We start from the raw sequence: 24,380 nt of genomic DNA on the forward strand, positions 1-24,380 counted from the left end.
AGGGAGGGGCAGAGAGGGAGGGAGGGAGCGAGAATCCCAAGTAGGCTCCACGCTGTCAGTGCAGAGCCTGATGCGGGGATCAGTCTCATGAACTGTGAGATCATGACCTAAGCCAAAATCAAGAGTCAGACACTCAACCAACTGAGCCAGCCAGGTGCCCTGAGATGCTTGGCTTTGACCAGCCTTTGCCTCTTCATCTGTCCCTGGAGTTCACAACTGGGTTTGCGTTGCCACTTAGTCCATTGCCTCACACTGATCATGGCGTGAAAAGGTTTCAGCACCACCACCGTCTGGGCCACAGCCCAAATCAGCCAAGTTCTAAGGTGTAGAATTCAGGTGAATTCTTAACTGACTTCCACATCCTCCCATTTTACAGGAGTATCCCTCTCTGGGGCTGATGACCGAGAAGCTATCCCAGAAAAACATCAATTTGATCTTTGCTGTAACGGAAAATGTAGTCAGTCTCTACCAGGTGACTGTGCCTTCAGGGATTTCGGGAGTGGGGTCTGTATTGGGTGGAGCCGTCTCTGGGAACCCAGGCACACTAGCACGGGCCATGCTTCCCAACCAGGAAAGCCCCTCCTCCAGCCTATTCCCAGGGGCAAATGGCTCCTTTTTATGGTCTCTCTCCTCCAACCTTGAACCTCACGGGATGGGTGTGTTGGTGTTTGTGGTGCTGGAGGGGAGTAATTTATTGGGGGAGAGGGGTGTGAGAAGTTCTTTATAATTTTTCTCAGGGCTGCAAAACTGCTAGGTTTGTTCCTGGAAGTGACAAGTAAAATATCCCATCCTTCCCTCAATCTTCGTTTCAAGACCCTCATTCTGATTTGGGGAGGGCTTTTGAGATCACCCTCTTCATTTAGTCAGCCTTGCACATCTCTCTGTCTTACCTTCTAGAACTATAGCGAGCTCATCCCAGGGACGACAGTGGGGGTTCTGTCTGCCAATTCCAGCAACGTCCTTCAGCTCATTGTTGATGCTTATGGGGTAAGTGTCTCGCACTGGGGTTGGGTCTGCTAAGAACCCACCTCACTCGGCATTCCCCAGGAGGGAACGCAGATTTTGGAGTCCTGGATGTGAGTCCACGATGCAGCCTTCACTGCCTTCCTCTTATTCTTCTAGAGGCTGGCTGATGGCCAGCACTGGGAGGAATGCAGCCTTCTGAGAGGGAAATGGCTCAGAAAGAATTGCCAGGGAGTGTCAGGAGCAGTGGGTGGAAGAGCTTAGAGAAGGTGGAAAGGAAAGAGAGGTTGGGGGTGGTGATGAGGAAGGACAGGGTGAGGGATAGGGCTCCAACAATAGAGAGAAGAGGGAGCTGAGCCAAGGGGAAGATGAGGTTGGTTAAAAATTAGGTAAAAAAAGCTACTATCCAAGGTGACCAGTGCTAGCCCTCCCTTTTTGCATGTCTCTGAGGCTTGCAGGAGGGTGTGGCTGGTTTAGATTTTACCCAGATTCAACTAGACACCAGGGGGCACAGAGAGAGAGAGAGGAGCAGACCTTGGGCAGGAAATATTGTAAGAAATAGGCTCCTAAGGATGCTCTCCTCTGGCAGCTTCTAAGCAAACCCCAGCACCCAGCACTGCCGCGGTGAGTCCATGGCCACCTGGTATTTTACTTGGGGTGGAATTGGTTCCTGTCTACTTCCTCTCGGCTCATCTCCTTAACCTTCTTTTGCCCCCTTTCTGCTCAGAAAATCCGCTCTAAAGTAGAGCTGGAAGTGCGGGACCTCCCCGAGGAGCTGTCTCTATCCTTCAACGCCACCTGTCTCAACAACGAGGTCATCCCTGGGCTCAAGTCTTGTGTCGGACTCAAGATTGGAGACACGGTGAGGTGGGCTGGGCTGGGCAGGGGCTGAAGCTTCAGCTCTGGCCCTGGCCTTTGCCCCTGAGCGTCTGTGGGCACCCTTCCATTCCTCCCCTGCACCTTCTTCCCGAAGGTCATTACAAGTTGGATATAACGGAGCTGCCAACCTTTTCCTCTGACTCCTGTTGTCTAAACTTCTCCGCTACGTGGAGATCTTTAAAAAACTTGCGTTTAGCTTACCTCTGTTTGTTTATGCACAGCTGATTGCAAATGAAAATATTTCTTACCTTTGGCCCAGTCTCCAGCCTCCCCTAAGGTAATACCTGTCTTTCCTCTACAATGTGAAATGGCAGTCACATCTACCGATAGTTGCTGAGCGCCAACTTTGTGCCAGGCATCATTCGCTGCTGGAGATTCAACAGCAAATGGAACAGGCAAAAATACCAAATACCCACTGTCATAGACTTCCAGAACGCAAATGTTCATTTTGCCTCTCAGGTCCCTCTGTGGCCTCTATGGCTTTCTTTCCTTACTGGTTCTCTTCTGCTTCTGCCGATGGGGGGAGGGGTTGGTGAAGAGGGAGGGAAGCAGAAAGGGGGATAGCTATATCTCTATCACCGGTATCACCTGTATCTCTATCATTTCTGTATCTAGGTCCATCCATCTGTCCGTACACCTATCTATATTCTAGAACATGTGCACATATCCTGTCTAAGAAATATTGGCCGGAAAGGTGTTTGACTGCACAAGTGATGATGTACTATATGGAAATTAAACAGTAGATCCTGAGCCTTTGGTCACTGTGTGGCATCGTGTGGTGCCATATAGTGCTTTGTGTGTCTGGCTGACTGACCTTGTGTATAATCAGTCCAGCTGGCTTCATTGGCCAGAGAAGAATTTTTATAAGATCACAGGTTCTGTTCTGCTTGAGCTGGCTTATTTCACAGGTGGAATTAAAACACACACACACACACACACACACACACACACACACACACACACACACACATATCCAGGGGCACCTGGGTGGCTCAGTTGGTTGAGCATCCAACTTCAGCTCAGGTCATAATCTTGTAGTTCGTGAGTTCGAGCCCCACCTCAGGCTCACTGCTGTCAGTCTGTCAGCGCAGAGCCTGCTTCAGATCCTCTGTCCTTCTCTCTGCCCTTCCCCCACTTGCAGTCTCCCAAAAAATAGATATATATATAAAAAAAACCAAAACCAACCTCTCTCCTGACTGTAAATTATGTCTGTGCACCCAACCAGATACAACTGGACAACTGTCCCCAGGCTTTTCTTTTTGCTTTGCAGACCTTGGTCATTTGGAGGCTGAGGAACTCCAGGTTGCTGGGGGATGAGACACCCAGTTTGGATATTCCCGGGCAGGGCAGGGCGGGGCAGGGCGGGGCAGGGCGGGGCTTCTTTCCCTCCAGGGCTGGAGTGATAACAGGGTGCGCCTGTGTTTGAATGCGGTCTTCCTTTCCACCCAGGTGAGCTTCAGCATTGAGGCCAAGGTGCGAGGCTGCCCGCAGGAGAGGGAGAAGTCCTTCACCATCAAGCCTGTAGGCTTCAAAGACAGCCTCACCGTTCAGGTCACCTTCGACTGTGACTGTGCGTGCCAGGCCCATGCTGAGCCTTACAGCCGCCGCTGCAACAATGGCAACGGGACCTTTGAGTGTGGGGTGTGCCGCTGCGGGCCCGGGTGGCTGGGGTCCCAGTGCGAGTGCTCCGAAGAGGACTACCGCCCCTCGCAGCAGGAAGAGTGCAGCCCCCGGGAGGGCCAGCCCGCCTGCAGCCAGCGGGGCGAGTGCCTGTGTGGCCAGTGCGTCTGCCACAGCAGTGACTTTGGCAAGATCACGGGCAAGTACTGCGAGTGTGATGACTTCTCCTGCGTCCGCTATAAGGGGGAGATGTGCTCAGGTGAGTGAAACTGCACACCCTCCCGCCCCTGTACCCGCGCACGCTCGCTCGCACATCCACAGCCTCTGGAAACTTAGGCCAGGGCTTAGGTGGGCACAGGAAGGCCCAGCAGGCAGAGCCGAGTGGATGGTCCTTCCACTCCAACGGCAGAAGACAGGAAGGAGGTTCTCTGTAATTCCGCTCTGCTCCCCGCGTCCTTGCTCCTGGGGTACACAGCGGAAGGGAGCCTCTGCTCTCCTGGAGCATGGGAACGAGTGGGGGAGCCTGAAGGTGAAGACCGTTATTTTCTTTTCTTCCACCTGCCATCCTGCTAATACTTTAAATCACTGGCTCTTGATCATTTCAAGGATGCGGAACAACTCCCTTTTTAGGTTAAAAAAAAAAATCTCTGGCTGCTGGTAATTAGATTTTTAGTAGTTACAGATTCGGAAACTGCATGGTATCAGAATGCGTAGTAAAGTTGGTAGTAATTATTTTACATGAATTTGTCTTTTCATGACAAGACTTGGAAAATAGTAAAAAAGCAAGGCAATGGAGCACGTTTAACAGCCAATACACTCGGAACAATGAGTGGAAAATCATAAGCTCTTTTTACATGCTGGCACTATTTTGTTATCGCTATTGGCACTATAACGTTTTGGATTCTAGATCTGTGCTGTCAGATATAGTAGCCCCGTGTGGCTATTTATTTGTAAATTAGTCACATTGAATTATAACTTAAATAAAATTTAAATAAATTTAAGTTAAATGAAAAATGAGGGGCGCTTGGGTGGCTCAGTAGGTTAAAGCTCTGACTGCACTGCCAGGGTGTTGACTGCATAGAGCCCGCTTGGGATTCTCTCTCTCTCTCTGCCCCTCCCCCATTGGAGGTTTTTTTTTTTTTTCCTCTCTCTCAAATGAACTTAAAAAAATTTAAAAAATAAATGAAAAATGAAAAATTCATTTCCTCTGTTGCTCAGGAGCTCCACGTGGCTCGTGGCATGCTGGACAGCACAGACATGGGAAAGGATTGCCATTGAGAGGCCCAGCCTGCAAACTGGGGGTTACGATTTTGGCTCCTTCTACCTGCAGGATACTTTTTGTCCTTCTCATTACAAAATTCAGTAAAGTCTTGAGGCCCACGGAAAATCTCAACCTGGTCTTTCCTTGCCCTAAAGACTGCTCCTAGGCTACTTCCCCAGCTAGACCAAGTGGAACTAATGTGAATGTCGTCTGTATGTGCTGACAATACTTGCAGAGGCAACTAGGCAGCCTGAGTAGTTCCTGGGGCACTGGGGATAGGTTTTCGCTGGATTATGGTCTCTGAGCACATGTCTCCTCTTGTGACAGAGAGATCAAAGACATTTGCAAGTTGTTTAGGATTGGTTTATGGGTGTATTGTGTGGTTAATTAACACAGATTATAATTGGCTTCTTTGGTGATCAAATCTATGGCGGAGATTGGCTTCCTTTGCAATGGGGCTTAAAGGAGCCGAACTAATCCAACCAGATGTTCACTTTAACATCTGCCTTTAAGAAAGCTTGATTAGAAAGGGCTGCCAGTGTGGTTCAGATGGTTAACTGACTCTTGATTTCGGCTCAGGTCACAATCTCAGGGTTTGTGAGTTTAAGCCCCACGATGGGCTCCTCCCTGACACTGTGGAGCTTGCTTAGGATTCTCTCTCCCTTTCTCTCTGCCCCTCTCCTGCTTGAGCTCGCTCTCTCTCTCAAATAAATAAACTTTAAAATTTATATATATATATATATATATATGTATATATATGTATATGAAAACTTGATTAGAAAGGTAAATCTATGTCATTCTTTTAAAAAAAAATTAAAAAGGGGGCACCTGGTGGCTCAGTTGGTTAAGCATCCTACTTCAGCTCGGGTCATGATCTTGCAGTTTGTGAGTTTCAGCCCTGCGTCAGGCTCTGTGCTGACTGCTCAGAGCCTGGAGCCTGCTTCAGATTCTGTGTCTCCCTCTCTCTTTGCTCCTCCTGTGCCCATGCTCTGTCTCTGTCTCTCAATAAGAAATGTTAAAAAAACAATTTGATTCTAAAAAAACTTAAAAAATTTTTTTTAATGTTTATTTATTCTTGAGAGAGAGAGAGAGAGAGAGAGAGAGAGACAGAGACAGAGCATGAGTGAGGGAGGGGCAGAGAGAGAGAGAGAGAGGGAGACACAGAATCCGAAGTGGGCTCCAGGTTCTAAGCTGTCAGCACAGAGCCCGACATGGGGCTCGAACTCACAAACCTTAAGATCATGACCTGAGCTGAAGTCGGAGGCTTAACTGACTGAGCCACCCAGGTGCCCCATAAATCTATGTCATTCTAAAACATGCCCAAGTCACATAAAAAAGACTTCTTTTTATTATCTACAACATTGTTTCCTTTATTCATGTCAGCAAAATTTGACAGAGATTGGAAAAAAATGGTAGCAGGGAGATTAGGGGAGAAAGAGATCAGGCACGGACCCCCCAACAGCAGTTTGAATTAGAGGGCGAGGGAGGCATTTCAGCTCATTTTACTAGTGAATAGTACTTACATCATATTCAGAGTACCAAAAGGAATGGTAAGTTTGATGTGGGAGACCACGGGGAGTAGGGTGGGGCTGAGGGGAAGAGGGTTGTCCTACGTGAGGCCTACAGATAGCCCCTTGGGGGCACCAGGGACAGAGGGAGGGCCACTTGTCCTCCAAGCCTCCTGGTTCCTGGTCTGGTATGAGGCAGGGTGGGAGGGACCGCGGGCAGAGTGTGTTTCCTTCAGCTGCTGGCCCCACCGATGCTGCGAAACAAAGCCATCGGGTTCAGCAGCCTGCTTCCTGCCTCTCACTGGTGCAAGCACAGCTCGTCAGCAATGCGCTCCACCCAATTCAGGAGGGAACCCCAGGCAGCAGCTCAGAGGCCTCCCTCCCCCACTGCCAGCCCGGGTGTTGTGTGCCTACTGGCTGCAGGTCTGGATCCTGTGGTGCTGCCGTCACACTCCCCAGTGACGGATGCTCAGGGACACACACTTATTGAGCACCTGTTCTGTGCCAGGCGCTCAGTCCACACGGGTGAACAGGGGGCATGCGTGATTCCTGACCACTCAGTTTGTAGACCAGTTCACCATTGTCTCTTCCCTGGGCTGCTGGCCTGGTCTGTTCTTTGCTGCAAGCAGTGGCTCACGAGGGGGGCATGCTATGACTTAGCCATTTCCCCAGCCTCTGGCCTTCCCCCTCCCCGCTGGAGGCATGGTCTTTTGTGGTCATCTGTTATCAGCACTTCCTTCGGAAACATCAGGGAGTGCATCCTTCTCCCCGAGGGACTCCCCGAGGGACTCATCCTTCTCCCCGAGGGACATCCATGAGCATAGATTGATCAGACACCCCTGAGCCAGGTTCTGTGCTGTAGTGTTGTGGGATAGGGAGGCATGAATAAGACAGTTTTGCCCTTAATTAACTTACCTGAGGATAATTCACAACATGAGGCAGAACGTGCCAGATCTTAGAAGTGAGGCGTCCTTGGGGCGCCTCGGTGGCTCAGTTGGTTAAGCGTCCAACTTCGGCTCAGGTCATGATCTCGTGGTTTGTGAGTTTGAGCCCCGCGTTGGGCTCTGTGTTGACAGCTCAGAGCCTGGAGCCTGCTTCCGATTCTGTGTCTTCCCCTCTCTCTGCCCCTCCACCCACTCTCACTCTGTCTCTCAAAAATAAATAAAACATTTTTAAAAAATTAAAGAAAAGAAGTGAGTTGTCCCTGGGGAATGTTATAGGAGTCTCCTGGAGAGAGACCCAGTGTGAACAGAGGAGGCCTGGGTGGCTTCATGGAGGAAGTAGGATGTCAGACAAAGGGTCGGCTCATAAGGCAGGGAGGAGTGGGGCTGACATCGGCCTGGGAGTCACGCTCTATAGGGAGAGGTCATTCCCTCTGACCTAAAATACTTGCTCCTCCCTTACCCCTCCCCCTCCCTCATCTCCACCCCTCCCCTGCTGCCTTCTTTTCTATTTCCCTCCTCTTTCTTACACTCTCTCTTCATTTCTCACCCTCCTCCTCTGACTTTGCTGTGAACCCAGGCTCAGCCACCCTTTTGCTGGAGGGATGCCAGTCCTGTGACATTACCGCACTGTAGCTTCCTTCTGAGGGCTGACCCTGCCAGGGCTCGGGCTCGGCCTGCCGGCTCCGGCCCGCCACTCTACTTCCAGCCTCGCTCCGTGGCTGGCCTGGCAGACCATCTTCTCAAAGGTTACTTTGTTTGGCCTCACAAAGGAAACACTATGGGACAAGGGTTTCTGAGGAGGCGGAGGCCTCCGGGTGCTGCCAGACCTCTGTGGCGTCTGCCTTTCCCTGTTCGGGAGCCATCACTGAAAGCTGCTTGTAGTAGACACTGTGGGGCCCCTCCAGCTGCTGTTAGGGCTGCTGATAATGGCTCACAGCTGCCCCTTCCTTGGAATTATCTTCAGCTGACAGGAGCTGTCTTGCCCTCAGACCTGGGCCAATGACTGGTGGACAAAGGTTACACAAGACCATTCCCTTTGCCTCCGGGTGGAGCGGGCTCTACTCTCCAGATATTTGGAGCTGGGGCAGCTGACCTTATGTTTGCCATCCAGAAAGAAGCAGACATCTCTTTCCAAGGCAGCAAAGGTGTGTCTGAGTCTTGAATAGAGGATGGTGCTAGGATCACTGGCAGAGAGACTCATTGACCAAGGGCCTCTAGTCAGACCCACTGGGGTCCCTGGGGAGCAGAAGATGCCAGCTAGTGTCTGTTTGAGCCTATGCACCTCGCTCTCCTCCACCATCTTGGGGCCCATCCGCTCACACAGTGACATGATTTTGAGACCCGTTGAGGTTACTTCCCCTTGGCTCCCTGCCTTTCCTCTGATTAACAGTCAGATTTTTATTATTCATCCACTTCTTCCTGATTCGGAATCCTTGAGAATGAGTCACCCTTTCTTCTGAGTTTGGGAGAGCCAAGTTTTCAAGCCTTGTTAAGTGATTAGGGGGATGTAGCACTGAGAGTTAACACCTGCATTTAACCAATCTACCCCCTACCCCAATCTCTCTTTCCCATTCCTACATTCATGCAGTAAAGTGAGTAGGTCTTTCCTACTAGGGCTGATGGCTCTCTGCAGTACTGTGATGATACAACACAGGGCACATGCTGGTGAATGTGTGTGTGGTTCCCAGGATTTTTTTTTCTTTTTTAATGTTTATTTACTTATTTTGTGTGTGAGAGAGAGAGAGAGGGAGAGAGAGAATCCCAAGCAGGCTCCAGGCTGTCAGCCCAGAGCCTGATGCAGGGCTTGACCTCACTAACCAAACCGTGAGATCATGACCTGAGCTGAAATCAAGAGTCAGATGCTTAACCAACTGAGCCACCAGGCACCCTACCCAGGAACTTAACTAGGACACAAGCTCCACGGTAATAGGGACCTTTCCTGTCTCATTTACTGCCGAATCTCCAGTGCCCAGTGTGAGCTCAATAAATATTTGTTGCATAAATGGATAAAGAAACATTAATTGCATGCCTACTGTATTTCAGACGTTACGCTAATCCCTGCCGACGGACAAATTGATATGTCCTCTCTCACTGTGGAGCTCAAAATCTAGAAAGAGAAACAGATAGGCAAGCAAATGGGCTGGTCATGAGGGTTAAAATAGAGGCATATGTAAGTGCTGGGAGAACACGTAGTAGACAATTTGCTCCGGGGAGGTCAGAAAAAGTTATGGAGGGGAAGGAACTTTTGAGTTGAGCTTCGAAAGGTAAGTGGGAGTTTGGTAGCGATCACAGGACGAAAGGGCGTCAAGGCAGAGCTAGCAGCATGAGGCTAGAAGGATAGAAGGTGGTGACGCTTCCGTGGGGTGTTAATGAGTGGCCGTGGGAGGAGGGTGGATGAGGGTAAAGCTGGAGAGCAGGCTGAGCCACGGGTTGGGGCCCCTCACCTGCTGCCCGCCCCCTCGGGCTGTGTGCTTTCAGGTCACGGCCAGTGCAGCTGTGGGGACTGTCTGTGTGACTCCGACTGGACCGGCTTCTACTGCAACTGTACCACGCGCACCGACACCTGCATGTCCAGCAACGGGCTGCTGTGCAGCGGCCGGGGCGAGTGTAAGTGCGGCAGCTGCAAGTGCATCCAGCCCGGCTCCTACGGGGACACCTGTGAGAAGTGCCCCACCTGCCCTGACGCCTGCACCTTTAAGAAGTGAGTGGGCAGAGAAGTGAGTTGGAGCCAGTCGGGTGCTAGAAGGAGGGAGGGGGTCCCCCAGGCTAGAATCCCCAACCCTCCAGGTTCTTACTCACCAAAGCTTCAGGAGGAGGCGTCCGCTGCAGCTAAGAGGCTAGTTTTCCTCTTCCCACGGAAAAGTTTGGGCAAAGAGGGAGGGAGAGCCAACCATGCAGGGGCCAAAGTAGCACCCGCTGGACTCCAGTTGGAGAAACCCCTCTCCTGGGATGGCATCCTGAATCCCTGAGTTGGGAGGAAGGCTAAACCAGGGAACTTCTGGGGAACGTTCTCATGTTCCGATCGTGTGGGAGAGTTGGGCTGGAGTTATGAAGGATTCTGTGAAACAGGAGATGTTCGCTAGTACAAACTCCACTCATCTGGGGTCAGGGGAAGCTCCTGCCATTTCTCTTGCCACTTTCAGCAGGGCTGGGCTCATAGGCATGCAACCTGTGCATTTGTACAGAGCCCTGTGCTTAGAAGGGCCCCATGCTTGGTTTACCGCTCTGCTGGCACTGTCTTGTAATGCTTAGGGATTTTTGAACAAGGGGCCTGACATCTTCTTTTGTGCTGGGTCCCCAGATTACATGACCGGTTCTGCCTTTAAGGCTCCTCGAAGTGGCACACGCCTTACCTCCTGTCACACTCTCGGATGGGACATGAAGAAGTTTAATGAGGGGACTGGGGCCTTCTGCCTGCCAGGCTCTGCCTCTGGGTGAGGAGGAACTCCCACCCCTGAACTCCAGACCCGACCCTCTGGGTCCCCCAGAATTGTCTTACAGGGGTTTTTGTTTCGGTGTTTGTTTTCCAAGGTGGGGCAGCTTTCTGGTGTGTGGATGTCAGAGCTGGACTGACACACACGTAGGTTTGCTCCTCTCTCGTCTTTTTTGTTTCTTTATTTTTGAGAGAGAGAGAGAGAGACAGAGTGCAATTGGGGAGGGGCAGAGAGAGGGACACATAGAATCTCAAACAGACTCCAGACTCTGAGCTGTCAGCGCAGAGCCTGACGCAGGGCTCAAACTCACAGGGCTCGAACTCGAAGACGGCGAGATCATGACCTGAGCCGAAGTCGGATGCTTAACTGACTGAGCCACCCAGGCGTCCCTCTCCTCCCTTGTCTTAATCTCTGTGTCGTCTCTCTTTTAGGAAGTGTGTGGAGTGTAAGAAATTTGACCGAGGAGACCTACATAAAGAAAATACCTGCAGCCGTTACTGTCGTGATGAGATTGAGCCTGTGAAGGAGCTCAGTAAGCTCAGCATGTCTTAGAATTGTGCACATATGCGGCTGCTGAAGTTTTCAGTTGATCCCAAAACGTGTCTATGTCTCATCAGTAAAATGGAAGAGTAATCCCTGCCTCAAAGGCATGTTGTACAGACCTGATGCACACTAGGCACTTAATAAAGGCCAGCTTCCCTGAGTCCTCTTGTGCCCTCTGCTAATTTGTTCCACAGTCCCTCCCCATTCTGCTGCTTCCCGGCACCCACAGACTCAGCAAGACCCTACAGATAACTTTTAAAGTATGTAGAAATCAACCCTAACTTGACCTCCCCAGGGAGAGGAAGACAATGCATCCCATTTTACGGATGAAGAAACCTAGGCTAGGTGATGTCAGTTTAGGAGGCTAGTAACCATTTACTGAGTTTACTTAACTGAGAGTGTTCAGCAATGCCCAGGCATACTGCTCTGCTGGTTTGGAGGGAAACCTTCACCCTTATGGATTTTAGCTAAAATCATAATGCTGTAGCCTTTTTTGGCTCTCTGGAGCCCTTCCTAGAATAAGACAGATAAAAATACAGTGGTGAGCAAAACTCTTGCCTGCAGTCATTGTAGTTTGAATTTCTTTTTTTTTTTTTTTTTTTTTTTTTAATTTTTTTTTTTTTTTCAACGTTTATTTATTTTTGGGACAGAGAGAGACAGAGCATGAACGGGGGAGGGACAGAGAGAGAGGGAGACACAGAATCGGAAACAGGCTCCAGGCTCTGAGCCATCAGCCCAGAGCCTGACGCAGGGCTCGAACTCACGGACCGTGAGATCGTGACCTGGCTGAAGTCGGACGCTTAACCGACTGCGCCACCCAGGCGCCCCTGTAGTTTGAATTTCACCTTGACCAAAAAGGGGATAATCTTTGTTGCTGTCAGCACATCTGATGTTATCTGGGTCAGCTAGGCATTGGTTGGTCTAGGGAGATGGCAATCTCTCCTGAGATAGCTGTCTCTCACGAAGGCAGGAAACATGTTTTCAGTGAGAGCCACAGTGAGACACAGCCAGTCAGTCGGCTTCTGGCTTGGGGTGTTACAGAAAAGGGTCAGCTCTCTGGATCCTTTGGCTAATATCAGAAGTGGGGCTGGTGGGGGGGGGGGGGTGAGGGGCATGATTTGGGGATTGAGTTTGAAGAGACGGCTTTTCCTCCTGAGGAGAATCGGTATGCTGTGATTAGCTCAGGCGGGCAAGACTGCTGAGAGAGATGTGAGATGTTTTTATTACCTAGACCAGAGGGGAATCTCAGGTTAGTTGAAAGTATTTCTCTTACCCCCACCCCCGTGCCATGATAATCATAAAGATAAATGCTTGTTTGTATGGAATTGTGTAACTTATAAAAGTTAGGCAAGTATCTTTTCATACACATGATCTTGTCTTTTTCTCAGCCACCTAGTAGAGTAGAACTGTGGTACTGTTGTTATCTTCATTTTGCAGATGAGGAAACTGAATCTCAGGAAAGCTACATAACTTGCCCGAACAAGTTAAGCTTAGAATGAATCTGGAAATCCTTACTCTTTCCACTGTACTCTTATACCACTAGTTTTCGGGCGGCTCATTGAGTTCAAGTCTGATACTACACTTGATCTTAGCCAAAAGGCCGAGAAACAATCATTGAGTTCAAGTCTGGTGTGCTCTGAGACTCCTGTTTTAGTTCTGTTCCATCACGTACTTGTGTTGTGATCTTGGTGCATTTGCTTAACATCATCGTGTGTCAGTTTTACCTGTCTGGTTGCATCACTATAGGACGTGGTGCAAATGATAGAGGGGCACCTATAGTTTCCCTGTCAGAATAAGAGGCTTCAGAATTAGAAGGGGTGAAGCCTACAAAAAAGTGATGGGAGTCAGAGAAGAGAGGCTGGCTCTGGAGAGGAACACTGGATCAGACGCAGAAACGGAAGAAATGTAAGGGCTTTGCCAACAAACTATTGAGAATAGTTGAGCCAGGAGGGAAAGGAAAGAGAGGGAAGGGAACACCCTTCTCTATTAGGTACTGTTCACTTGACATCATTTAGTTCTCTACCAGTGTTGTGAGGTGGGTTATCCTTTTCCTTTCATAGATGAAGAAAGAGCCAATGAGGTCAAGTAACTTCCCCAATATTACGCAGCTGACAGGTGGTAGAGCCAGGCTTTGAATCACACTGTGTCATGTGTTCTGTCATGTCCCTTCCAAGGGAAGGAATACGAACCAAAAAGGGTCTGGGAGGGACAAAATTCAGCAGCGAGGGTCATCTAGAGGCAATTGCCAGGCACAACAGCCATCTCAAGTCTAGGCATCTTGCCTAATGTCAGGCATAGGGTTTCCTGTTGCATACTTTCTCAGAAGTCCCATGACTGGGGTTTGGGGATGGCCCCGTCTTCCAGGAATTGCCTTGTTTTTCACTCTCCCATATTTTCCCCTTCCTCAGAGGATACTGGCAAGGATGCAGTGAACTGCACGTACAAGAATGAAGATGACTGTGTTGTCAGATTCCAGTACTATGAAGACTCCAGTGGAAAGTCCATTCTCTATGTGGTAGAGGAGCCAGGTACGTGAACCGCCAGGGCCCCTGACACTGCACCTATAGGGAGAGGGAGAGCCACGTTAGGCAGCAATTTCCACCCATTACGCCTCTTACACAGAACAGCCAAGTTAAGACTACCTTACAAGTGGTAAGTTAGGGCCTGTCATCTGGGGGTGGGAGATATTTAAATACCAATCTTTGTGAGAAAGTGACTTGCTAATTGAGGAGGCAGAAAAAGAAGGTGAGTAAGGAAAGGAAGAAGGTAGATATGGATCCCACGAAGGGACAAAATACATCCTGGCATTTTTTTGAGGTGACAGTATTAAGAAGTGAGGAATTTAAAGTCTGGGACTCTTCAGCATCCGCTCCACTTAAGGTCAGGTGGTTGCCAAGGGCAACCTGTTCGCTGCTTCAGAGGAAGGCCTGATGCTTTGAGGTGTTGACCTTACCAGGGTCACCATGAGACACAGTACTGGCTTTGAGGCACCAAGCCAAGGTGTTCTGAGCACTGAAAAGATAGTGCTTGCTCTCACAGCCTTCTGGAAGCAGGAGGAGCTCATCCGTCATACACAGACCAACCACAGGTTTGTCGCCATCCAGTGTAGTAGATTAGCTCTCTTCCCCTTACCACCCCCGTCTCCTTCCTTTCTCTTACACAACAGACGAAGCGATGAATCACTAGAAAATATTTTCGAGTACTTATTGTATATCAGCCAGTAGACTAGGTGCTGGGAATATAACAATAAATCAAGCAGATGTGGCACTCACAGGCCAGGGGGAGAGGGACATGTAAATTGATAGTGATACTGCTGAGGGACAAGGGCTGTGCCAAGGCGGGGGGTAGACAGGAGCTTCTATGAGTGAAGGAACAATGTCTGAAGGCAGAGACTAAGTCAGTTGGTTGCTCGTCAGTTGATTCCTACAGCTGTAGAAATTTCTTCAAATCCTCCTTCAGACCAGGGTCCAGCAAACACTTTCTGTTCAGGGCCAGGGGTTAAATATTTTAGGCTTTGGCGGCACCTGGGCGGCTCAGTTGGTTAGGTGTGTGACTCCTGATTTCAGCTCAGGTCATGATCTCATGGTTCATCGGTTTGAGCCCCACATTGTGCTCCGCACTGACAGTGTGGAGCCTGCTTGGGATTCTCTCTCTCTCTCTCTCTCTCTCTCTCTCTCTCTCTCTCTGCCCCTCACCCACTCGTGCTTTCTCTGTCTCAAAATAAATATTTTAGGCTTTGTGGGCCTTGTGGTCTCTGCCATGACTACTCTGCCATTGTAACAGGAAGGCAGCCATAGTCTATATTTAATGCACAAGCCTAAGTATATTTAGAAAGACAGGTGGCAAGCCACATTTGGCTCCCAGACAATAGCTTGCTGGCCCCTGCTTTAGGAAAGTGGGTCTCCAACTTTTCTATGTTCCCCTTGCTAAAAAATCGAGAGTCCTGAGCCCCATGCTGCTTCCATGAGCCTCTATGTTCTTTTTATTTGATTTTTTATTACATTTTTAAATGTTCATTCATTTTTTGAGAGAAAGATGGAGCACGAGTCGAGAGAAAGATGGGAGGGGCAGAGGGAGAGGGAGACACAGAATCCGAAGCAGGCTCCAGGCTCTGAGCCCAACGCAGGGCTCGAACCCATGAACTGTGAGATCATGACCTGAGCCAAAGTCAGACACTTAACCGACTGAGCCACCCAGGTGTCCCCAGCCTCTGTGTTCTTGAATAGTGCTCCTGGCAGTTGTGAGACGCCCCAATATTTGAGTGCCTCTGCTTTGGACACATCACTTCCCCTAGTGAGCCTTCTCAGACCTCCTCCATCATCCTTTCTTCTGATTCGGTTGGGTGCTCCTGTTTGAGTCCCAGAGCAGCTGTGTTTCCCTTAGATGGGCCTTCATTCCACCATTAACTTGCTTCTTTAATCACCCATCTCCCTCAGTAGATCACGTGCCCCACGAACACACGAACCATCTGTCTTATCTATCGTTATATCTCCATACTTGGCTCAGTCATCTACAGAGAAGATACTTAGTAAACGGGTTTTGAATGAGTTACTAGGACTGATTATTCGAGTTGACAGGCAGGCTTGCATACATGTTGATAACCTGCTCGGAGAACTTTGGCTGCTTGGAGAAGGAAGCGGGTGACAGTGGAAAGAAGCTCTACTACATCCGGGTCAGCCAGGGTGTTGCTGGCTGCATGGGTACCGGAGAGCATGGCGCCCCCTACCGTGATATTGTTCACCTGCCTTTCCCAGGGCTCTCACCCTTCAGAAGGGAGAAGGAAGGTAAAGGAAAGGGTATGACCTTAATTTTATTTAGCGACTCAAGGGAAAGCTGACATGGGAAGGGGAGAGGGCAGAGTCTGGGTATGTATCTGTGGGGGAGCACATGTGGATTATTTGGCCATGACCCCTCACACTTTCCCGCCCACCTGTGTTAACACGTTTCATGGATTTTTCCACACCCGCCCTATTTGCACCTTTGTGCTTTCTCATTTTTGAAGGGCAGTACGTTCTTGCTTTGGGGTTTAACGTTACTTCATCTCTGCTATAACAATCCTTGCAGGTGCTTCTGCTGTAACACCAAAATCTTTTGGCTTGATATTCTTAGATGGAATCCACTACTTGGAATTATGGGGCAGAAAGATGGTGATAACCTGAGCTGGTACAAATAACCCCCCAGGGTGGGGGGTGGAGTAGCTTTTCTGATGTAGATTCCATCCTCCACATGAGGAGATGGGACCCCAGACCCATATTCCCTATCTTGTTGCCCTGGAATTCTGAATTTGACCTCTCTTCTCACCTACCGCCCCCAACTATTTTCAGGGGTTCTGGCTTTGTGCAGAATGTGTCATCTGAGGTCCCAGAGCATAGGAGGGGATTATTCTCATTCTCTTCCCCAACTCATGCCTTTGCGGATGGTCTCCCTGAAGGGCTGGGCCACTGCAAGGCAGTAGAGACAGCACTGCCAAAGGGCTTGGCCTTGACTGGGTGGTGTTCAGCCTACTATGTGGAGTGGGCTCCGCTGAGCTGGGTCCTTATCACTCCCAGATAGAGTTGCCTCGTCGAATACAATATGTCCCATTCAACATTTAGTACCTACTTAGGCTGAAAAATTATTGTTTATCTGAAATTCAAGTTTAACTGGATTTCCTGTGCTTTTGTCAAACCTGCCAGCCCTGCCCAGTCTTTCCTGACCTTGGGTCTCCACGATGGGTCCTCATCACCGTGGCTGAGAGAGCTCTCTAGAGACTAGCTGATCTCATCATCTTCTTCCGGGAATCCTGCCATCTACTCCTTTCAGGACAAATGCTTAATAGATGTTTTTGCCTGAAGACCTCTTGACATTCTACTTGTCCTGCCCATACTGACATGCAGAATTGAAGAGATTTCACTCTGAGGTTTGAGGGTCAGCCCTCTCTTCCCAAGAATTCATAATTGTTGTTCCCGGAAGAGCTGGTGCCCTTCACTCCTGGGAACTCAGACACTGGAACCTCACAGCCTCTCTCCAGATGCTCCTTTAATTATAGACAGGTTATAATTTGGTAGCTTGGGAAATAGCCAGCTTGGGTCTGCATCGGTGGTTGTTTTTGGGTCATGTGTGGTGAGCATAGGGTGTATGTTTAGAGAAGAAGGTGGGAGACAGTGTGGAAAGTAGGCATGACCACCTCTCCAGACCCATCAATACCCGTATATTCAAACACCTAATTACATAACACCTGAGAAGTTACTGGAGTGAGGTCACCCATCAGACACCTGTGGTTTATGGGAAGCAGAGCTCTGCAGAGCACAGTCAGCTTGGTCTTCAGAGGGGTGATGCACCTCTGTCTGTGTTGGTTGTTGACTAGGGTTGAACAGGAAGTCGGCTTTCAATAGGGTTAGGATTAAAGATGACGAAATATTTTGGGAAGGAACCCAAAATATTGTCTGGGTTGGCAGGCTTCCTGGTCTCTGTGCTAACAAGGACATTAGGTTCCCAGCCCTCAGAGATGTACATATCCAAACCAGAGAAACAAATACAAATGCCTAAGGAGCTAGGTAAATAAATTAGTGAAAACAGGTGTAACAAGAACACGAGTAATAATGGTAGCTGATAGTTATTGAGCACTGAGTCTGTGCTAGGCAGTGTTCTGAGTTCTTTAAATATATTTAACTTATTTGTTTATTTTTACAGGTTTCTTTTTTTTTAAATATTTATTTTGTGGGAGGGAGAGAGAGAGAGAGAGAGAGAGAGAGAGAGAGCATGCACGAGTTGGGGAGAGGGGCAGAGAGAGAGGGAGAGAGAGTCCCAAGCAGGCTTCATGATCAGCATGGAGCCCGATGCCTGGGTGGCTCAGTTGGTTAGGCGTCCTACTTCAGCTCAGCTCACGACCTTGCAGTTCGTGGGTTCAAGCCCCTATTGGGCTCTGTGCTGACAGCTCAGAGCCTGGATCCTGCTTCAAATTCTGTGTCTCCCTCTCTCTCTGCTCCTCCCCCACTCATGCGCACTCTCTCTCTCTCTCTCTCTAAAAAAGAAATAATCCTTAAAAAAATAAATAAGTTGGGGTGCCTGGGTGGCGCAGTGGGTGTTCGACTTCAGCTCAGGTCATGATCTCACAGTTCGTGAGATCGAGCCCCGCGTTGGGCTCTGTGCTGGCAGCTCGGAGTCCGGAGCCTGCTTCGGATTCTGTGTCTCCCTGTCTCTCTGCCCCTCCCCCATACATGCTCTGTCTCTCTCAAAAATAAATAAACGTTAAAAACAATTTTTAAAAGTATATATTTAACTTAACTATGCTTCATAAGTTTTGGAATTCAGTGCTATTACTTTCTGCATTTTAAACATGGAGAGATAGGAAACAGACACCCAGAAAGGTTAAATAGTTTATCAAAGGTCACATAGCAAAGTAAGTTGTCAGCCAGGATTCGAACCCTGGCGGTCTAGCTCCAGAACCCACAGTAGCACAGCCTCCATGACAAGTTAACATGTTGCCTCTGTTTAGTGGAGAAAAGAGGGTGGTGACAAGTCTGGCAAACTAGAAAATGTGTCCCATCTAAAGGGGACAGCAGCTACTCACATCTAACCAGAGCTGCCCTGTGGGTGCAGTGTTTCCAGACCTTTTTATTTATGTTTAAAAAATTTTTTTTTACTTTTATTTATTTTTGAGAAACAGAGTGAGACAAAGCGTGAGCAGGGGAGGGGCAGAGAGAGAAGGAGACACAGAATCTGAAGCAGGCTCCAGGCTCTGAGCAAGCAGTCAGCACAGAGCCTGATGCGGGGCTCGAACCCACAAAGTGTGAGATCATGACCTGAGCCGAAGTCAGACGCTCAACCGACTGAGCCACCCAGGCGCCTCTATTTATTCATGTTTTTAAAGGGAAGAAGAAGAATCTGAAGTTTTAGGGGGATAATCTCCTGCTTATTCCATGCTGCCAACAAAATAAAAATTTAATCAAGCTTTTGTTTTAAATCCAGTAGAGTTAACATAAAATCAACTTTTTAATAAACACTTGAGTAGGTTAGATTCTACCGGGGGTGACCTGCTTATGACCTCTAATTTAAACTACTCAGGACAGATTATTGCTGTCTTAAATATTGGTGCTCCCCCCCCCCTTTAAAAATTTTGATTTATTTTGTAAGCCCTGTTTCCCTCAGAGAGATTTCTAGTAATTTCTTACTTGGTCAGGTTGCCTTTACAACGTCCCTGCTCTGTGCTCTCTCCTGACAGAGTGTCCCAAGGGTCCTGACATCCTGGTGGTCCTACTCTCAGTGATGGGGGCCATTTTGCTCATCGGCCTTGCTACTCTGCTCATCTGGAAGCTCCTCATCACCATCCATGACCGGAAGGAGTTTGCTAAATTTGAGGAAGAGCGAGCCAGAGCAAAATGGGACACAGTAAGAGTCGGGGCTGGGCATTTTCTTAAGTCATTGGTTTGAGAGCCTCAACTGGAAATAGTAGGTACTTAGGGGAGCCAGGTTCAGCCAGCACCATAATTTCCCAGTTAGTCTCTGTTGTGGAAATTGGGAGATGGTCCTGTTGTCTTTATTATTCCTGAAAACCACCTGAGTCTCTCACTGCCACACAGTGACCATAGGTCCCATAGGTGAGAACTGACTGAGTACAGGTAGGGCCCAGCTCTGCTCTGGACACTGACATAATCAAAAGGAAACATATTCTCTAATTGAGGAAGACAGGACAAATGATGGGGGGTGGGGAACGTTATTATTGCCAGTTTGTAGATAAGAAAACTGAGCACAGAGACGTTCAACAGCTTGCCCAATTGTGGGAGAGAATCAAGTTATGATAGAAATGACTCTTTGGGCCAGCCTCTTAAAACATATCCTCTCTGCAATTTATTCTGATTGCATTCAATCAAGCATCTATTGAGAACTTTCTATATACTTAATTTTGCTCTGTTCTCCTTTGGCTCATCTTCCACATTCTGACTTTTTTTTCTGGACCTTCCAAAATGGCTGTTTGAGTCCATGAATGTCTAGCGGGAGGCTGAAAGTTTGTTCTCATTTGATGGTCACCTCAGGCCTTGGTACTCAAGGGTCCCAAGAAACTTGAGATGTTTCTGTTCGTACAGTGTAGAAATCTGGAATCTCAGCGGCACATGAGAATGTGTTGTATTTCTTGAAATGGGACTCCTAAAGACGGCCAGATCTTATGGGATTTATCACTTTTTGTTAGAAAATAATTTGGGCAACCCAGTGAGGGTCTTATTTTTTCCTGCTAACATGACAGTGGGTAGCGCTTGGAAGGATGAGATGAGAACAAATTAAAATTATTTTGAGTGAAAGCTATCCTCTCTGTTTCAGCTACCACCTGCTACATTTCTCGTCTCTGCCCGCATCCGCCAGCATAGTCACAACAAAAGAAAAAAAAAATTGGAGAAGGGCAAAAGAGAGAGTTCAGGAGAGAAGCAGGAAATAGATACTGGCTACAAGTGGTACTGAGGTGTTTGGGGATCACCAAAAAGTAATGGGTTGAATTCAACCCCTTCGAAACAGCAGCACAATGGCATTCCACTTTCTCTCTCCTCTTATTTCCTACCCACTCCCATCTCAGGAGCGAATATGGGGTTACAATGAGCACTAAGCGATTCATGGATGGTGTAGCCCGGAGAAAGGTGTCTTGGGTAAACTCTTCAGGCGAAATGTAATCATTGAGGGCAGGGAACAATTGAGGAATTCACTGTAAGACACATTTCTGTTCTCTCCGCAGGCCAACAACCCACTGTATAAAGAGGCCACATCCACCTTCACCAACATCACCTACCGGGGCACTTAATGACAAGCAGTCATCCTCAGTTCACTGTCAGGCTGTCCCAGAATTGTGGACACATCTGCTGTCATGTTTACAGGGAACGAAATCCGTGGGGCAGGATCGGGGGCTGGGAGTGGGGTGGGTTACAAGAATGTCAGTATGTGGAGGTGTGGGTCTCTGTGCGTGTGTGCGCGTGAGTGTGCTGCATGTGGGGGAGTGTGTAATTTAAAACTTGAGGTGTGTCCAGACACGTGGAGCTCCTCAGCCTTTGTCCGCAGAATGCCTCCTTCAGGGATCCTTCCTGCTTAACCTTAGGGTGACCCACGTAGCTGAGCAGGTACTGTTCATTACCTCACTGAGAAGCCAGCTTTCCTTTTCCGGCCATTTCTCCCGAAGAGAAGGGCAGGGCTGAGCCTCTCGTTCCAGAGGAAGGGGCCTTGACTCTGCCTTGAGTTGACGGTTCTTGGGTCCGACGCTCAGCAGCTCTGATAGCAAATGCTGGGCTCCGCAGCCTTGTCGTGTCATCTGGACTTTGATCTCCTTTGCCTTCCCTCAGGCTGACGGAGAAATCAGAAGCAAGAGCAGCCATCGGAGTTGCCTATGTCTTTTGCTGTCCCCTCAATCCAGTATGGTTCTCTCACAAGGGGAGCCCTTGCCAGCAATTCTGTTGGGAGTGAGGATGGGAAGGCCACTCAGGGGTCATGCATGGCCTGGATGAATGTGCCAGAGTCCCCCAGTTCATAATCATCACCCTTCACATTTGTCTCCTTGGCACCCCACCCTAGAAGTTCGATTGGAGGACGCGTGTTACCCTTAGACCAGCATCACCTCTTTACCTGCTACGTCTACACTCTCACTGCTGTAGACATTTGCTACATACTGGGAATTTCTTTCATGACCGGACGCTTTTCCTCCCAGGGAGAGTGCTGTGATGAGAGCCAGAGATCTGGCCCCACCCTTCAGGCCCTCTGCCCCTTGTCCAAGGCACCCCCCCGCCCCTACACCCAATCTGGTGCTTCTGTGTGCTACATCCATCCATGGGGCTGATTGCACTTATCTACCTCTTGGCTGTCTTGTGAAGGAATCATTCCCATGGGTCTCTGAGTCTGCTGGGCATATGTGCCACATTTAGAATGATGGGCCAGTTGTATCAGCGTGTGTGGCCTATTCTCCTACGGGCTGGGCAACCTCATTTTAACTCAGTCTTTAATCTGAGAGGCCACAAGTGCAATTTTATTTTATTTTTCTCATTGGGTCACCTGAAACCATGATGAGGCTTGCTTAATCTAAAGGAACATGTACAGAAACACATTTGCATTATATTTTGTAGTTTTATTTGAGGAGGAAGGAGCATATTTAAAAACAAACAAACAACCCCACATAGACTTGGGATGGATACAGACCCTCCCACTTGGCATCATTCATAGGGAGTTGCTGCCCATTTGCTGGATCTGTAGGGGCTCTCTCATCCTGGGAGCCTGTGGGGATGGCCCCACGGGCATGCTGGGCCATTCTGAGCAGGAGGGGTACAAGTGGTTCTTTTCTCCTAGCAGTTGCTTCCTTGGTGTTCACATTGGTCTAAACATTAACAACCACCCTCACCCCCCATTCATCAAGAAAAAGGAAAGAGCTATAGACAGTGGTCTGACGATCAGAAAATGTAAGTCCTGGCCTCATTGTTGCAGCTGAGGAAGTTTTACCCTTAATTAAGGCAAGCCTCTCTTCCTTCCCTTCGGGGCTCAGTTTTCTAGTTTGAAAAATGATAGTTTGGACCAGCCAGTCTGGAAGGTGTCTTTCAATATTGATAATCTGAGATGCTGGGATTTACTGTGGCATCAGACATACAGTCAAGATTCCATGAGATGTTGATACTACTTTTTTTGTTAAGTTGGGAGATCTGAGAGACCAGCTTTTGCAAGAGCAGATGTCATTCCACATCACCTTTCTCAATGAAAAAGCCTCATTCTGTCCTCTCTTAGAGCCCCTTCTCCAATGTTTGTTAGCAGTCACATTTCCTAATGTAGCACTTAAGCTCCACTTAGTTTATTATTCCTTAGCTCACTTTGCACACGTTTGCATCCACATATAAGGGAGAGGAATCCATTAAGAAGTAGCTGAAATGTGTATTCTGTATTCGTGTGTTAACACTGAGAATAAGCCTTGGAATTAGGAGTAGGGCAAATGACTGAGCCTTGTCTCACCCATGGATTACTCTTTACTGAAAGGGATGGTAGTACAGTAGAGGGGTAAATGGGGGAGGGGAGGGTCGATAATGAATCCCAGAAGTTTAGAACCTAACTATACCCTTTGGCTACTGAGACAAGAGTCCATTAAAGCAGTAGTTGGACCTTTTCTTTAGATAAGATGGTTTATATGAAGACACTATATCAAAGGAGGAAGAACATATATTTAAAGGATGAAAAAATCAGTAGGACTCTTTGAGCTTCTGGAAAGAGACTCCTAGGCTTTAAAAAGGCGCCGGGTGGTTCAGTTAGGTGTTTGACTTTGGCTGAGGTCATGAACTCACATTTCGTGAGTTCCAGCCCCACATCAGTCTCTGTGCTGACAGCTCAGAGCCTGGAGCCTGCTTCGGATTCTGTGTCTCCCTCTCTCTCTGTTCCTTCTCTGTTCACGCTCTCTCAAAAATAAATAAAGATTAAAAAAAAAAAAAAAGACCAATACTCTTTGTATGCGGGGAGAACCTGTAGCTGCGTTCGCAAGACAGCAAATGGCAGTCAGTTTGGGCATCACGTAGGGTGAACATCTAAATAGTATTTTGGTATCAGCACAGCCCAAAGAAGTTATTTATTTGTGCTCAGCTCATCTGGAGAGAATGTATGTTCAGTCTCAGGGTGTGTGGATAGTAATGGGAAGCTTGGGATGCTCCTGACAAGTTGTCACATAACGAATCCCTTCTTTCTCTCTCAGATATTCCTAGACCATCCATGATTTCAAGATCCCTCTCTTTGTTAGGTATTCCTGGTTGAAATGACTTAAGTGCCTTCCTGACTTCCTAACCACCCCCTCTGTTTGAATTGTGCAACAGTAAATTAAATGTGCTTTCCAAAAAGAATTGACCTAAGGCTGCCCAGTTCTTCCTGTGTTGTTATTTCTGTTTTCTTTGGGTGAAAAGAGTAAATGTCATCGCCTCAAAAATGATTATTTTAGAACAAGCCTGTTTCCAAATGTAACCAAATGATGACCACCACGGGGACTGAAGTTTACTCCAGAACCCAGAGCGTTTCTTTAGACTTTCATAATGTTTTCAAACTGAGTAGGTTATTGCTGTTCTAAGAGTTGGAGTTTTTTGTCTTTTAATTGGGGATTTTTTAGGAACTTGTGCAATCTCAATAGAACAGACTGTCAGTTTGGCCTAGGTTTTGTTTGCAGGAGGCATAAATCAGTACAATAAAGGCTTGATGGCAGATTATTGACAGGATCATTTAAATGCCCAGCTTTAGGGGGAAAAATGCCCAACTTTTA

At 48.3% G+C, this 24,380-nt stretch overlaps 1 protein-coding gene and 1 pseudogene across 2 annotated transcripts; one reads left to right on the forward strand and one right to left on the reverse strand.

The window, feature by feature from the left end:
* The first annotated feature begins 385 nt into the window (after positions 1 to 385).
* Positions 386 to 23,970, forward strand: LOC144615405 (integrin beta-3-like). 2 transcript variants are annotated; one of them, XR_014137176.1, is made up of 9 exons: positions 386 to 472; positions 898 to 987; positions 1,691 to 1,825; positions 3,292 to 3,721; positions 9,654 to 9,876; positions 11,041 to 11,141; positions 13,561 to 13,680; positions 16,828 to 17,051; positions 19,356 to 19,420. XR_014137176.1 is itself a non-coding variant. In XM_081794795.1 (9 exons), the coding sequence occupies exons 1-9, from the start codon at positions 398 to 400 to the stop codon at positions 20,919 to 20,921; spliced, it is 1,407 nt and encodes a 468-aa protein (XP_081650921.1). In that variant the 5' UTR covers positions 386 to 397; the 3' UTR covers positions 20,922 to 23,970. The 2 variants fall into 2 exon arrangements, 1 of the variants encoding a protein (XP_081650921.1); XM_081794795.1 differs by lacking the exon at positions 16,828 to 17,051 and adding an exon at positions 20,856 to 23,970 and having other exon boundaries at positions 19,356 to 19,522.
* LOC144615367 (U2 spliceosomal RNA) lies at positions 12,610 to 12,764 on the reverse strand (annotated as a pseudogene).
* Positions 23,971 to 24,380: the final 410 nt, after the last annotated feature.

The sequence above is a fragment of the Panthera onca genome, assembly GCF_046562875.1.
Source record: "Panthera onca isolate mPanOnc1 chromosome E1 unlocalized genomic scaffold, mPanOnc1 haplotype 2 h2.Chr16_ul_4, whole genome shotgun sequence".
NCBI classification, from domain to species: Eukaryota; Metazoa; Chordata; class Mammalia; order Carnivora; family Felidae; genus Panthera; species Panthera onca.